Source organism: Lissotriton helveticus, chromosome 3_1 (assembly GCF_964261635.1).
Source record: "Lissotriton helveticus chromosome 3_1, aLisHel1.1, whole genome shotgun sequence".
Classification (NCBI taxonomy): Eukaryota; Metazoa; Chordata; class Amphibia; order Caudata; family Salamandridae; genus Lissotriton; species Lissotriton helveticus.
In genome coordinates this window covers 1,242,898,418-1,242,912,455 of record NC_136061.1, presented here as the reverse complement: position 1 = coordinate 1,242,912,455, position 14,038 = coordinate 1,242,898,418, and the positions used below count along the sequence as shown (strand labels likewise).

At 44.0% G+C, this 14,038-nt stretch overlaps 1 protein-coding gene across 1 annotated transcript in view; it reads left to right on the top strand.

The window, feature by feature from the left end:
- Window positions 1-14,038, top strand: part of SDC3 (syndecan 3) — a 438,586-nt gene that overhangs the window by 149,662 nt on the left and 274,886 nt on the right. Inside the window, exon 2 of the mRNA XM_078681882.1 lies at window positions 9,105-9,179. Coding sequence (XP_078538008.1) covers window positions 9,105-9,179 — 75 coding nt within the window. The remainder of the gene's footprint in view (window positions 1-9,104; window positions 9,180-14,038) is intronic.

Sequence of the window (14,038 nt, the reverse complement as noted above, 5' to 3'; positions counted from 1 at the left end):
CCCACTCGCTTCCCAATAATAACGTTTTGCGAAAAACCATGAAACAGCAAAAATTACCAAAGCAAAAAGGTTGGCGGACAATGCCAGACCTATTGTCTTTGCCAATGCCTGTTATCGTTTTTGAGGCTGGCAACCTTCTACACTTCAGTGGCCTCCAACGTCTCTCTCCCTAGACTGCATGGTCTGAATGAAGTGGAATAGCTATACAGACCCCTCATTGGCCTGCCATCCTTCTTCTTCTCTGCCCGATTGTAGGAAAGTAGTATCTGCTTCCTATGGTTATCCCCACTTTTTGATTGATGTCTCACTGTCTTTGACTAATCTGACTAGGATCCTGCTAATCAGTATCCCAGTCTATCTGCTTTCTCCCTTAACTTGACATACATGTACTCTGGTACACTCTAGATTTGATACTGGGGTACCCTTATCAGTTGCTAGTATATGGTACACATGTACCCAGGGCATAGGTACTCCAGAGGCCTCCCATGGGCTGAAGCATGTATTATGCCACCCATGAGAGGCCATGCAAAATGGAACTCTATGTCTGCTATTGCAGCCTGTGTAAAATGGTGCCTGCACCACTTACTTTAGATATAGGTTCACTATATCTAATGGTCACTACACTTAAAGGTTATAAGTCATCCCTATAGCAGGCCTTAACAATCCTGAAGGCAGGGGCCTGGGTTTTATGTGAGAGGGTGCCCCTGCATGAGCAGAGCCCATCTGCAGCTTTCGGAGACCATTCTCCCAGGTTGTCAGTGACTCAGCTGGACTTATAGATAGAGGTGCATTATAACCTCGCGGTAAATGCTATCTCAAAAATGGCTGCATAGAAACATATTGTATTTGGTATCAAACACCTTGGAATCATACCTCCACACCAGTAACTGATGTGGGAGATATGATTCCACCCTTCAGAAGCGAGCTTCGTGGGGGTCACTGGTCTATGCAGTGCCAGCCTTCTGGACAGCACAAAATGGATGCTGCCAGCCAGAGACACATTTCTGCCCTCCTGCTGCTGAGTAACCGTGGGTGAAGTACTACGCTACGCTCGCGTAGTTTGCAAAGTTTGCGCTACTTCGCACTACGCAAATTGTACTTAGCACAGTTCAAACACGCGTACCGGTCATTTTTTGCTTGCGGTCCTCAATGTCAAGTTGGCGACCGCGAGCGAGCATAATGACATCCTGGTGAGACTTTTTCTCGTTTGCGATCAGTAACATCAAGTTGCCAATTGCGAGCATGAAAAATAAACCTGCCGGCGAGATTCTCAACGCGGAGAGGTCGGGTTTCTCATTGTGAGTGGTCGCGTATGCTCGCAACTGCTCACGATGAGAAACTACCAGTCCGCGTTGAGAAAGCTGCCGCTCAAGTAGAAATCTACTTGAGCGGCAGAAACCATCTGCTTGCACTGTGCAAGATGCGGTTGCACTGATTGCACAGTGCGGACAAGCATCCGACACTGTGCAATCAGTGCGAACAGCATTTTGCACAGTGCACTACGCAGGTCGTGTAGCTACTCGTAGTTCACGTAGCTCACGTAGTGCATTTCGCGTAGCTACACGTAGCGCTACTACGCAAACTACGCCCTGGGTTACTGTTGAGCCAAGCTTGAGCAGAGGAAGGCAGCACAATAGGCATCCTGTCACAGGGAAGTGTGACCACCTCCCAGACAGGGTTTAGTGTATTGGGGCTGGGTGGCTGCACTTTGAGAGTGCCTGAAAGGCTGCACTGGGGACACATTTGGTGTCCCTGTGCATAGTCCAGCTCAAAGCAGTTCTGGCTCCTGCTCTGGTGCAGAGGCATAGCTAGAGCTTGTGGCACCCGGGGCAATCCCTCAGATTGCTGCCCATGGCATCCGCAGCCCTGTGATTGTGTGAGCTTAAGTCTCAGACTCGAATTTTGAATCTCACCGCACTGTCAAATTTCGGGCCCAAATATTTCTCACATTTATCATTGGTATGCTAGTTTTTCATTGATCTATTAACTAGTGCAAGTAAGTATTAACTATCTGAACTTGCAGTTGTAGAGGGCAGCGCACAGCACCACGGGGCCACTCCCTTAATTATACTGGTGTGATTTTTTTAAAATACTTTAAAAGATATTTGTCAGCCTGCCTGACTGTGATCGGTATGTGTGTCTCACAGGTTCTCCCAAGGCTTGCCCAGCAATTATGCGATCACGCACATGCTCACTGCTGTGGCTGGAGTCCGTGAGTCAGCTGACTCTTATGAATTTATGGTACAGGCCTGAGGCAATTGAGATATGTGTTAGGGCCTCTCACACCCTGTTATAGTCTGGCGCATACATACATTTAACAGCAATCCCAAAAACACACAGCATTGCCCTAACGCTGAATAGTACATTAGCAGATGGCCAAATTTGGTGTTAATAAGCTAGACTGTAATCTTGAAATATCTGCAGGCTCTAATGTTTAGGTCGCAACACTGAAAACAACGTGCAAATATTCATTGTGCCGTCCTAATGTATCCAGCAACAGTGTGGCAGTGCCATCTGGTGCCTGAACCCCTCTGTGTACCATAAGACAAACTTCCCTCTTCAACAATTCACTACCACAAAACCATATAATCATTGACTTACGGTTGCCGATTCCACTCAGGTGCTGCATTCGCCAAACCGAAATGGCCTGAAGTGTCATCTGGTGGCCAAGATACCTCCGGAATGGATGTGAATTAGCGCCAGTGTACCCTTCCTTGTGCTTCCTCTAGACGCCCTGTAACAAAATAAACTTCCCTCACACAGTTACAGAATGTGAAATATCCTCGATCTCGATGAGCAGCAAGAGACCCCGCTGCTGGTCTGTGCTGGTCGAGCCTGCGGTCCGCCAATCAGTGCCAATCAGCTATTCCCTTTGCCCCCTGCACACCGCGGCCATGGGAACACCCAGCGCATGTGGGTGCTGCAAGTAGATAAGTACACACTGCTCCGATAATAAAATAGAAATTTCGCTTTAAATAAAACAGCCATGAAGCCATATACATTTTGTATATTCAATAGGTAAATAAGTGCGAACAAGCACCTCATGTTGACTTGCCTGCACCATGGCATAAAAGTGAAAATGTGGGCCATCTGAAACACTAATTCTGCATTCTTAAATACCAAACCTATCGGACAATACATAAAAGCTTGTGATAATAAACTTCCCCCAAACCATAATAACCATTTTGTTTGTTTCAACCATTACCACCAAGTGCTGCAACCAACCACCCAAACATGAACATCACGTGGGAGGCGGCCGCCATTTTCGCTGCCTGACCATTTTGGGTTGACCAGGGCCGGACAGCGTTGCCATGGTGATACCGAATATGTAAACTATTCTCAATAACATACTTGCCTGTGTGGGCATCAAACTTTCAACCATACTGATCGTAATACCACGCTGTACGTGATTGCGCCCCAAAATCCCCACACATCGCAGTGAAAAAGAACATTACATCTGTTCCATATCCGGCAGCATATGAGAACAAGCATTACTACCTGATTACGACCAAAGCGCAGCAATCAACCTTGTTGCCCCGGTCGGCGCTTAGGCGGCTGGGCACTCTGCTTGCATTAACGTGTGAGAAACGAAAGCCCCTGCTGCGCTGCCGAAGGCCCTACAGCCATCCGGTTACATTCTGTGCACGTGAAGCCAGCAACCAACAAAGTATATCCCGGAGTCCAACCGTATACAAAAACGCCCAGAGGTTTGAGTGTGTATCGGGAGAACAGCTCAAGACAAACATCTTCTTCGACGAACAGCATGCCCCAGCTTCGCCCCCGAAGGCCAACCGGTTACAAAACCAACAAAGTATATATACCCGGCACAACCACATATCAAAAACGCTCAGAGATTTGCGGGTGCATCAGGAGAGCAACTTAAGTAAAGCAGGCACCCCTATTAGGCCAGGTGCAATGTGGAAATTACACCGGGGCGTGGGCATGAAAGTCAGGGCTTACCTGATACAACTTGACCCAAAATAGTGCCGCCTGGGGTGGTCCATCCCCACCGCCCCCCCCCCCCTAGCTACGCCACTGCTCTGGTGCAAAACTGGACAAACGACATGGGTGTAGCCACCCCTCTGTCCTGCCCCTCCACTAGGAGGGTCCCCTGAATCTGTCCAACCCTCTTCCGTGGGTACAAAAGGGCTTACCTGACTGTAAGAGATTAGATTTTATGTGGACAAGATTCTACAAGAAGAAACCACTGACCTTCGACCGTCTGGACACCTTGGACTTCGCTGGACCACGACTGGGCTCAACTTCGTCCCCCTTTCTATCCGAAGCTTATTTTGTGCCTTTGCTCCATACAGACTCCCTGCAGGACCTGTGGTGCACTTAAAACAACAGAAGAATCTCCCTTGGAGTGAAGGAGCCAATCCCCTGCTTCGCAGCACCTAAAGTGCAACTGATCGTTCTGCTGCTCCTGAGCTCCTGCGGACTCCGAAGATTTCAGCAACACAGGAAGTTGGTTCCTGAAGGTCCCTAAGGTCGATCTGCCCTCTCAGCGAGTTTGAGGACAATATCCCTCGTGGGGGCTGCGTAACCCGAACTCCTGTTCACCACATCCATTTGCAAGTGCTTATTCTTGTTGGCAATTCCAGAGCTTGTGCATTGGACTCTGTGTAGTCCTGACCCTGAGCAGTATTTGCACCAAAGAACTCCGGCCTACGCATGCCAAGTTCTCCGTGGGCTGCTGCTTTACAATCTTGCTCGAGGTCCCCTTGCGACTCCTGGTCATTCGGACTGTGGGTCCTCCTGAGGGTCATCTTGTTCTTGGGCTTTCCTGGTTGCGCCAGACGTGCCCTGACACCCCATTGCTTGGTGAGTCCCCTCGACCTTGATGGTCCACACCGTAACCTGTTTGACCTTCCTTTGTAGGTTGCTTTTGCCAAGGCTTGTTGGTGCTCCAGCCGGACATTGAACCCTCAGCACTCTACATCCTTCATAGGGCAGCTCACCTCCGGCCCCTGGTCGTATTCGACGTCTCCTGGTACTCGTGGCTGCAGAGTCAAGCAACCCTTCTTTGCACCTGAAGCACCCTTCCTCAGTGGGCATTTGTCTACCGAGCTTCTGGTCACTCTGAAGGAACCCAGACTCTGTCCCTTCTGCTTTCAGGTTCCTTCCATCTAGAATACAGGCTTGGATTCCAACAGACCCTTTTCACCTTCACGGCAGCAGTACTTCTTCACTCCCTTCCTTAGAGAACGACCGAGGTTTCCGACACTATTTCAGACCTATGCACCTGGCTCCTCTGGGATAGGTAACTTGGGTATTACGGTATCCAAGGGAGGGGTGGCTCTCTAAGCTCTTAAGAACCAAAGGGTTTGCTTGAAGTCTTCTTAGAAGGGTCTGTAAACTTTAAAATTGCAACCGCGACTTCCCCATAGAATTGTACGAAGCCCGCGGTTGTGTTCTCACACTGCACCCGTCCTCTGTGGGGTACCTTTCTACTCACATTAGGTGGTACCTTGGGGTCCCAGCGATTCTACGTGCTCTAGACCTTGTCTTGAGCTCAGTCGTGAGTGTTATACCACTATTTTAGTAGTGTCACTGTGTATTGTGCTACTTACAACTGTTCTATTGATCTCGTATTGTGTGCTTTGCAATCTATCCTCATGTAGAGGATAGTAGAGAGTGTTATATTAATGAATACATATTTTTATATAACTACGGTGTGGTTTTCCTTCATTTAGTCATTCAGGAGGTGATATTCTGGTAATACAATCTGCTTTACATTCCTTCAAGATGAAGTCTGAAAGCTGCTCTCCATAGCTGCCACTAGGATAGCTTTCTAAAAGTTTATCTTTGACCTCATACATCACAAGCGTTGTGTGAACTGGTGCCGGGTGCCCACTTTAACTAGTGGACAGTAGATATCAGGCCTCCATCTCACACCGTTGACTTCATCAGCTTTGCCTTGCACAATTTAATCCACTTACCTTGATCCACTCTCACCCCCCCAACTGCCACGTAGCAGGTTAGTCCACCACCTCATGTCAACTCACTTACTTGGCCAACAAACTTGAATCTCCTGTGCTCTGCCCATTGCAGCGCATTGCTTTCTTTCCATCCAGTGCCGTGCCCTCAGTGACACATCACTTCCTGGCCATGCACACGCGCAGCATTACATGTTTGAGAGGTTACTGACCCTGTTGGAACGCTCCATCTCTTACCCTACAACCTCTTGGCTCCTCTGCTTCAGCTATTTATTCTTGGTTTCCACAGACAGCATAACTCTCATCCCCTTGGACAGCAAGTTTTTTTGTTGTTCTAGTTAATATTTGTATTTCTGTGAATTTCTAATATGTAACTTCTCACCGGAACATCAAGGTGCTTCAAGACAAATTTGTAAAATGTATGCGATCAGCATGTGTACAGTGCCTTCTTCTATTAGTGTGGGATTCTAACACTTCAGTAGACTCCTAGAAGCAGGAAGCGCCCAGGTTCCCTAACCAATCACGACGCTGATCTCCCCAGCATGACAGCAGCTTCGTGATTGGTTTGAGCGCCGTGGTTCAGCGCTTGGGCAGGGACTGGGAGCCTGTGCAAGTTCTCCACCCAGGCTGTGCATTACAGCCCAGTGGAGAACATGCTAAGTGCGCCTGACAGACAGCCGGCCAAACTGTTATGCGCACTTGGAGAGTGCCCACCACTCCCCCTCTGCTCTGGCCATCTTAGCCTCGCCCCTCACCTAAGCCAGGACGGAAAAATAAAATGATAATAACAATGCGTTTTATTTTTCCTTTTCAATCTGCTCACAGAGCAGTGGGTCGACGCTCCTGTGCCTTAGCGGAGGAGCCGCCGCTGAATCTGAACACCCTTTTAAAAATGATGTGCAAAAATGTTTGGGCAATCCATCCTTTCACAGTATCTGCCTCGCCCACTTGCAACCACCATGCACAACATTCTGTAAATTAATCAAATTAGTTAAAAAAATAAAAATATAGTGATGTGGTATGATCCTCTTTTACAAGTTAGTGCTTTAGCACATAACTTTTGTGAGTGGTGTCGATCGTGCCCCTTACAGGCTAGAACTGGAGTAAACTTCTACTTTGCGATTTGTGTTGCCCCATCCTATCAAGAAGAGTGCTGTGGTATGTCTACTGAGAAAGATGTGGTATCGTACCTCTTAATAGGCAAGAACTAGAGTAAACGCCTGCTTCAAGATTTGTGCTACCAAACCCTTTCAGGTCTAGAGCTGTGGTACATCTACTGAGAATGATGTGGTATCAAACCTCTTCAGGGGCCAGAGCTGTAACATACACTTGCTCTGAGATATGTGTAGTGCTTAATTTGAGCCGGTGTGTTCAGTGCTCTGCACCAGCACCTAATTGTCAACACCAGCTCTTATGACAGTATGCCACATGGTGGCACTATTTGCCTAATTATGGATGAGCACAACAACAGCTTTTTATTAATTGACTTTACATTAGCAATGACTAATAACTGCTACCCAAGCTCTTCTTAGTGCTTTGGGTCTGGAATGTTCTGAATTTTCACACTTGTAAGGCGTGATGGTTAATAGTTGTGTTGGTTCTGTCGTTGACTGAGCTGGCAGTGGCAATGGGTAGTGCAAGCTGCAGTGGCCTCCTGCCAAGGGCCATGGCACTTATTTGATCACATATTAAGCACTGGATATATGGTTCCATACCAGCCTAGAACGTTGCCATGTTCCTGCTTTAAATGAAGTTTGAAGACCAGTACTTTTTCTTAAAGGTTGCAGTGGAGTAGATGTATGTACTGTGAGTGATGACATGATGCAATCTTGGCATAGGACTGATTTTGTCGCTCCCTACTGGCTGACTTCCAGTATCACTTGTCATTCTAAAAGGCTTATGGTACTCGTAGTAGTCTTTGAAACAGAGTGAAAAGCATATATTGTAAGTTCCTATACTTTAATATATACAACGCATACGGAGAACAACCTTTACAATGCGGTTGTCATACCACGATAGCTTTACAATGCGGTCATTACAACGCAAGTTGTTACAACGACTTGCGCTGGATGGCACTCTACACTAAGGAATAGTATGATTTACTATTCCAACACCATCCCTACTGTTCCACACACTGGAGTTGGAATAGTAAATCATACTATTCCTAAGTCCAGCGCAAGTCGTTGTAACGACTTGCATTGTAACGAACGCGATGTAAACTACTGCATTGTGAATGTATGCGATGTAACGCCATACATTCAACGCATACACACCCTCCTGCGAAAACGTGGAATTGCACCTCTACTTGCCATTCAGCGATTGCCCCATATATGCTGGAACTGGAGGTAGAGTAATTAACCCAGTGTAACAATAGCTGGGAAGAGAATTTGGCTGGATATTTGTGATTTAAAACAGGCCGAAATTTTAGTGGGCGCTAGTTTGTCAATGTTATTGTTACAGTCTGACTTTTGTGTTTATGTTTTCCCCTGGGAACCATTTTCATATCATCCAATCCTCTTCCGTCCCAACAGCATTTACATCCAAGATTTTTTAAGCAGTCTAAGACATTTCTGCCATTGTTCAGTGCCACCTTCATATTTCTCCCACATAACAAAACGTGTATTTGTAAAGCGCATGTTCACCCATAGGTCTCTTGGCGCTGAATAACAGATGTTTATTGTTACCCAACTCAATGGTACTCATTTTATCGACCTCAGATAAATGAAAGGCTGAGTGGACCCGCCGGGATTGGAACCTGTGACCATGAGGTCGAACATAGAACCCTGCAGTGGATGCATTAGTCCACTGAGCTAACAGACCTGGTCTTTCACATGTGCAAGATTGTTTTTCCCCAGTTTTTCCCACTGTTGTCCTCAAAGTGGCATGGTACGTTACATGATCACATGATCAACTACAAATGTTATCTCACACAAATTCTCTGCAGTGACCAAAAATTTAATTTTTATAGAAATTCGGATAAAAGTATGAGCTCGTTTCATTTAAGAGCCAGGTTGCAATGTATTGTAACTATGGAGCTAGAGCCTCCATGGTTAATTTGCAGGGCCTGATGATTACCTTACTCTGGGACTGCATGTGGGTAGTGTATATGGGACCAGGGCATTACTTTACCCATTTGCTAACAGTCTTACCTCTTTCTTTCCTCAGATGGAAGCCCAGATGATGAGCCGAAGAAGGGGGCAATTTTCCAGCCTGGACGGTGAAGGAAGAGGCGTCATGATGGTCAGTTTTCTTAAATTGTTAATATTTTTATGGTGTTCTTTATTTTTTCACTCATGTCATCCATTCGGTTATTTCATGAGTAATGTTGCAGTCTGATGGTGTGGTCCCTCACCATCAATAATAGAGGGAGGGGAACGCTGAGCGGATTGGTTCAGCCATCCAAAAGAGGAACAGCCACACTCCAAATGCACTATTCTGTCTCTTGGGCCTTAGTGAAAATGTACGTAAAAGACCTTATAAACGGATATATGACGTTACCACGCGTTCTTTTACCACGCAGACCATTACCACGCATTTTTTACAACGCAGGACCCTTTACCACGAATACCTTTACAACGCAATACACTACAACGCAGGTACTATTACAACGCATACCATTACAACGTAAGTATAGGTAAGTAAATAATATGGTAAAATAATGTAATTATTAATAATATTTTTTTAATTAATAAATTATTATTTTAATATTTAATATTTTAATTATTTATATTAATATTTATTTATTAATTTTTAAATATATATGTTAAAAATACCCCTGTACCCCAAAACCAGCCCTGAAACTTAAAAATACCCCTGAACCCCAAAACCCAAACCCAGCCTTGAAACCTAAAAATACCCCTGTACCCCAAAACCCAAACCCAACCCTGAAACCTAAAAATACCCCTGTACCCCAAAACCCAAACCTGAACCCTAAAAATACCCCTGTACCCCAAAAACTGAAAACTGACCCTGAACCCTAAAAATACCCATTTACCCAAAACCCAAACCTAAAATATTTTAAATAAAATTATATACTTACCAATACTTACGTTGTAATGGTATGCGTTGTAAAGGTATCTGCGTTGTAAATACCTGCGTTGTAATGGTATGCGTGGTAAAGATTCCTGCGTTGGAAAAGTTGCGTGGTAAAGGTAGGTCGTGGTAAAAGTTGCGCGGTAAAGGTTGTATACCTTATAAACATGAGGTAACTGGAAAAGAGCCAGCACGGCTAAATTGGTACATCTTTCATTAGACTTGAAAGTTAACGTGTAATGGCATTTCTTCCTCCCCTTGTTTTCACTTTTTGGGTTGGCCCTTTAGGGGTTAATTAAGAAAGAAATCTCTCTTTAGTCCAAAGTACTATCCTGTTGGGTCGCCATGGAGCTGAGAGCTTGGTGGCCATTGGCAGTTCACCAGTAACAGAAGATGGCGACTCTTGCCTTTGGAAAAAAACACATTGGTACCCAGGCTTCTGCTGTCTCTTCCATGTAACGGGCAGCACAGGAAAGAGGAGGGACATTCACTCCAGCTGTGCATACAACACTGTTTCAAAAAGATACCTGACCAACATGTAAACTTATTTGCTTACGCACATTTACAAATATGGGTAAGACTCGGGGCAGTATGGAAATTGAACAGAATCAAGCTCTACAAGCTATCTTTTTTTATGTGTTTAAATCAAATCATATTGTTATTTTTCTCTTTGTTTTGTACTGCAAGTGAGCAAGGGCTAAGTGCTTAAAATTCTGAATGTCCAAATATATCACAATATTTGACACAAATTTCGAAATTTATTTTGCAAGCCAAATGTTTTAATTATTGACAAACTTTGCTCCTTCAGTTTACCTCAAATAATAAGTCACTGTGCATAGTCTCTATTCGTGTTTAAGCAAAGAGCCAACATTTGAATGTCTAGATTATTTGTAGTCTGTGAGTTGTATTTTTCCCAAACTCCACCGAATCAACATAATGTGCTGAAGATAATGATGTCTGGAAAAAAGAAGGCATTAGACCCCTCCAAATTTTTTCTAGTTTGTGTTCTGATAAATGACATTTTCCTTGTGCCCAAACACAGTATTTCCATATTCATTACTGTCTATGGGCTCGTAGACAAAGCATGAGATAATTTCCAATCCCAGCCAACAAACTCTTCGGTTTAGTGCATGTATGGTAGGCAGTGAGTTCCAGAATCGTGAGGGAGAAGAGCGAAGCTGTCAATACCTCTGAATGTGTAGCCCCCATTTCAAAATTTTTAGATGTGGATATTGGTGAACATTGAGCGTGTGTTTCAGCACCAAATATTCCAGTATTGCTTAATCTGTGCATTCCGGTCTGATTTATTGTGGGACGTGTGTGTATGTGGATTTTCTAAATTTATGTTTGTTGTTTCAATGGATTTTCCCCCAGTTCCTGATTACGAAATAGTCAAAGTAGGCACCGGCCTATGGGCCCCACTCCTTTTAGGGGCCTGCAACAATGGATACAAATAATATTGATTTGATCTTGAAAGAAAATAACAATCAAGCTTTCTTAAATTGTTCCCAATTCATTTTTGTTTAATAACATTAATAATTGTTGGTTGGTAAAATTTAAAATGTATTAGGAGATCATTTGCGATGGGCCGGCCCGAAATTTCAACTGCCTAGCGCCCTCCACAGGGTTTAATCCGGCACTGTTCTTGCCTCATCAGGAAGACAGCGTTCTTCTCTGAGGACTTCAAGTGTATTGAGGTTGAACGTTTTATGAAGCAGTTTCTCTTGTTACCTTGTTGCTCAAGAACGCGTTGATGATGAGAATGGGCGCAAGTACTGTGAAGATCCATCCACTCAAGTCATCATGCAGTTTCATTGGTTGATTCAGGCAGCAAAGCGTGAGCAGATTATCCTTATCTGCCACAATTGACCAGTTTCAATTCTTGAGTAGTGTCTTCGAGTCATGATTGAAAGTAGGCGAGGTGCACGCTTTGCAGAGCTTCCCTGTGGGCTTGTGGCTGCTATCTCCATGTGTTGTTTTTCCATGATGGGCAGGAGTGCAGTTTGTCCTATAGTCTCATTGCCTCTGCAAAAGCGGCATCAGGAGGACATCTTTTATTCATTTATTTGACAGCATCAATATTTCTATCACGAACATTTTGCATAGGAAATAATGATGGTAAACAAACAACAGGATGGTTACGTTAATTTAGAAAACAAATAGCAGGTGTTGTGCGGATTAATTAGAGCAGTTCTGATATTGAAATTGGCATTACCAAACTATTGACTAAGTCTATAACAAATATTGCAATGTTCTGCAGACAGTGAGGTCAAGCTCGCCTGTTGTATTCTAACTGTCCCTTGAGGTCATTTATTCGTGTCTTTGCTACGTGGGATCTTTATCTAATGCAGACTAAACCCGAGGCAGCGGAATAATACAGAATGATATGATGAGGAGTGACTTTGGTTCGTGCCACCATGGCGTTACTGCCCTAGAGCCAGCACGGAGAATCCTGTAAGGTCACCTCGCATATACGTAACTGCATCAATGAAAGCTTCTCTGAGTGTTGTCCACTCATACTGCTGAGTTAGCAGGGTCACAGTGTACTTACCAAACCTTGGCAGGTGCCACATTCCTTCTGTGCCTTTTTTACAACACCACCAGAACACTTAATTTGTGCCAGGCGTTGCATGGGGTGGGCATCAGCGCTCATTTTTGGGTACCTATACTTATTTTTTTATCACAATACTTTGTCCCATAAGAAGAGATAGAAATTCAGAAAAAGGAGAATAATGGAGGAAGAGACAACATTAAAAACAAGGAGGAAAAAGAACTAAAACAGAATCCGCAAGCCTGAGCTACAGAGATAGGAAGAGTTGGTTTGTTGGAAAAAAGAGGTGTGAGGTGGAATCTAAACTAGGCAGCTTGGTAGCCAGAAATCCTACAGCGCTTAAGGAAAACCTTGGGCCCCCACTCATTGTTGTTTTTGTTAAAGAAATTGATCACCAGAACTACATGACCAACTCACCTTAAAGTCAAGCTCCAATATGCCAGGCGATCACTGAAAGAGTAAGAACAGGTCTGCTTTGCCACAAAAGAGCAAGCATGTTTCCACATACATTGATTCGTAATCTGTTTCCAAATTGCTGCCCAATACAACCAAAGAAAATACAAATTCCTGCAGAGTTGCCTTAATAGGCTTAAATATGGCAGACAAAAGTTTCCAATAGCCCACACCTTTCAATTTCTAGCCATAACTGTAAAGCGCTCTGATATCCTTCGAGATCAAGTTCGCGCTATATAGAACATTATAAATAAATAAACCTCATGGGTGCCGCAGAGCTTCCTGAAGAGAAAGAAGCTGGGTTTGATGTCAGGAGATACAAGTTAATTGCAAGAAACATGGCTTAACTCCTGGAGGCCACATTCAAAACATTAAACTATTAGTCTTTGATCATCCATGATCAATCCTTAAAATCTGTAGACAATAATATAATTGGATGTTCTTCCTTGATTATTGTAAAATAATTACAGTATTGGGAAATCATGGCTTCATTATTGCCAATCGGTCCTATATTGCTATGGACTATGTTCAATATCCATAGAAATAATTCCATGTGCACTTGGGAGTGATCCTCAAGACCCACAGCCTTTATTTATCATATTGTAAAATTGAGCTTCGTTAATGGAGGTTGTCTTTAAAACTTCTAGACAATAGATTATTGAAGTAGAACACTGCATCTTGATTGCTCTAAGTTGCTTATCTGCATAAGTATTCATTTAATCTTGGATGTGGTTCGTGGATGCTCTGTTCTATGCCATCATCTCAACACCCTACCTTGCTACCTTAGAAATATATTGGTCAACTATACCACTGTCCATAATAATTTCCTTTATATGTTGTTCACTATGCATTTGTATTTACTCCACACATAACTTGTTCAATTGTTGCTGTGCTAACTATGTAAAGTGATATAAATGCTGTATCTACCTGAAAACTATATAGTCAACATATCCTAATGTATTTCATACACTTCGTTTACATGCTGTCACTATGTATCTATATTTACCCCATATGCAACTTAGGTAATTACAGCTATGCTAACTCTGTGAAGCGCTCTGATACC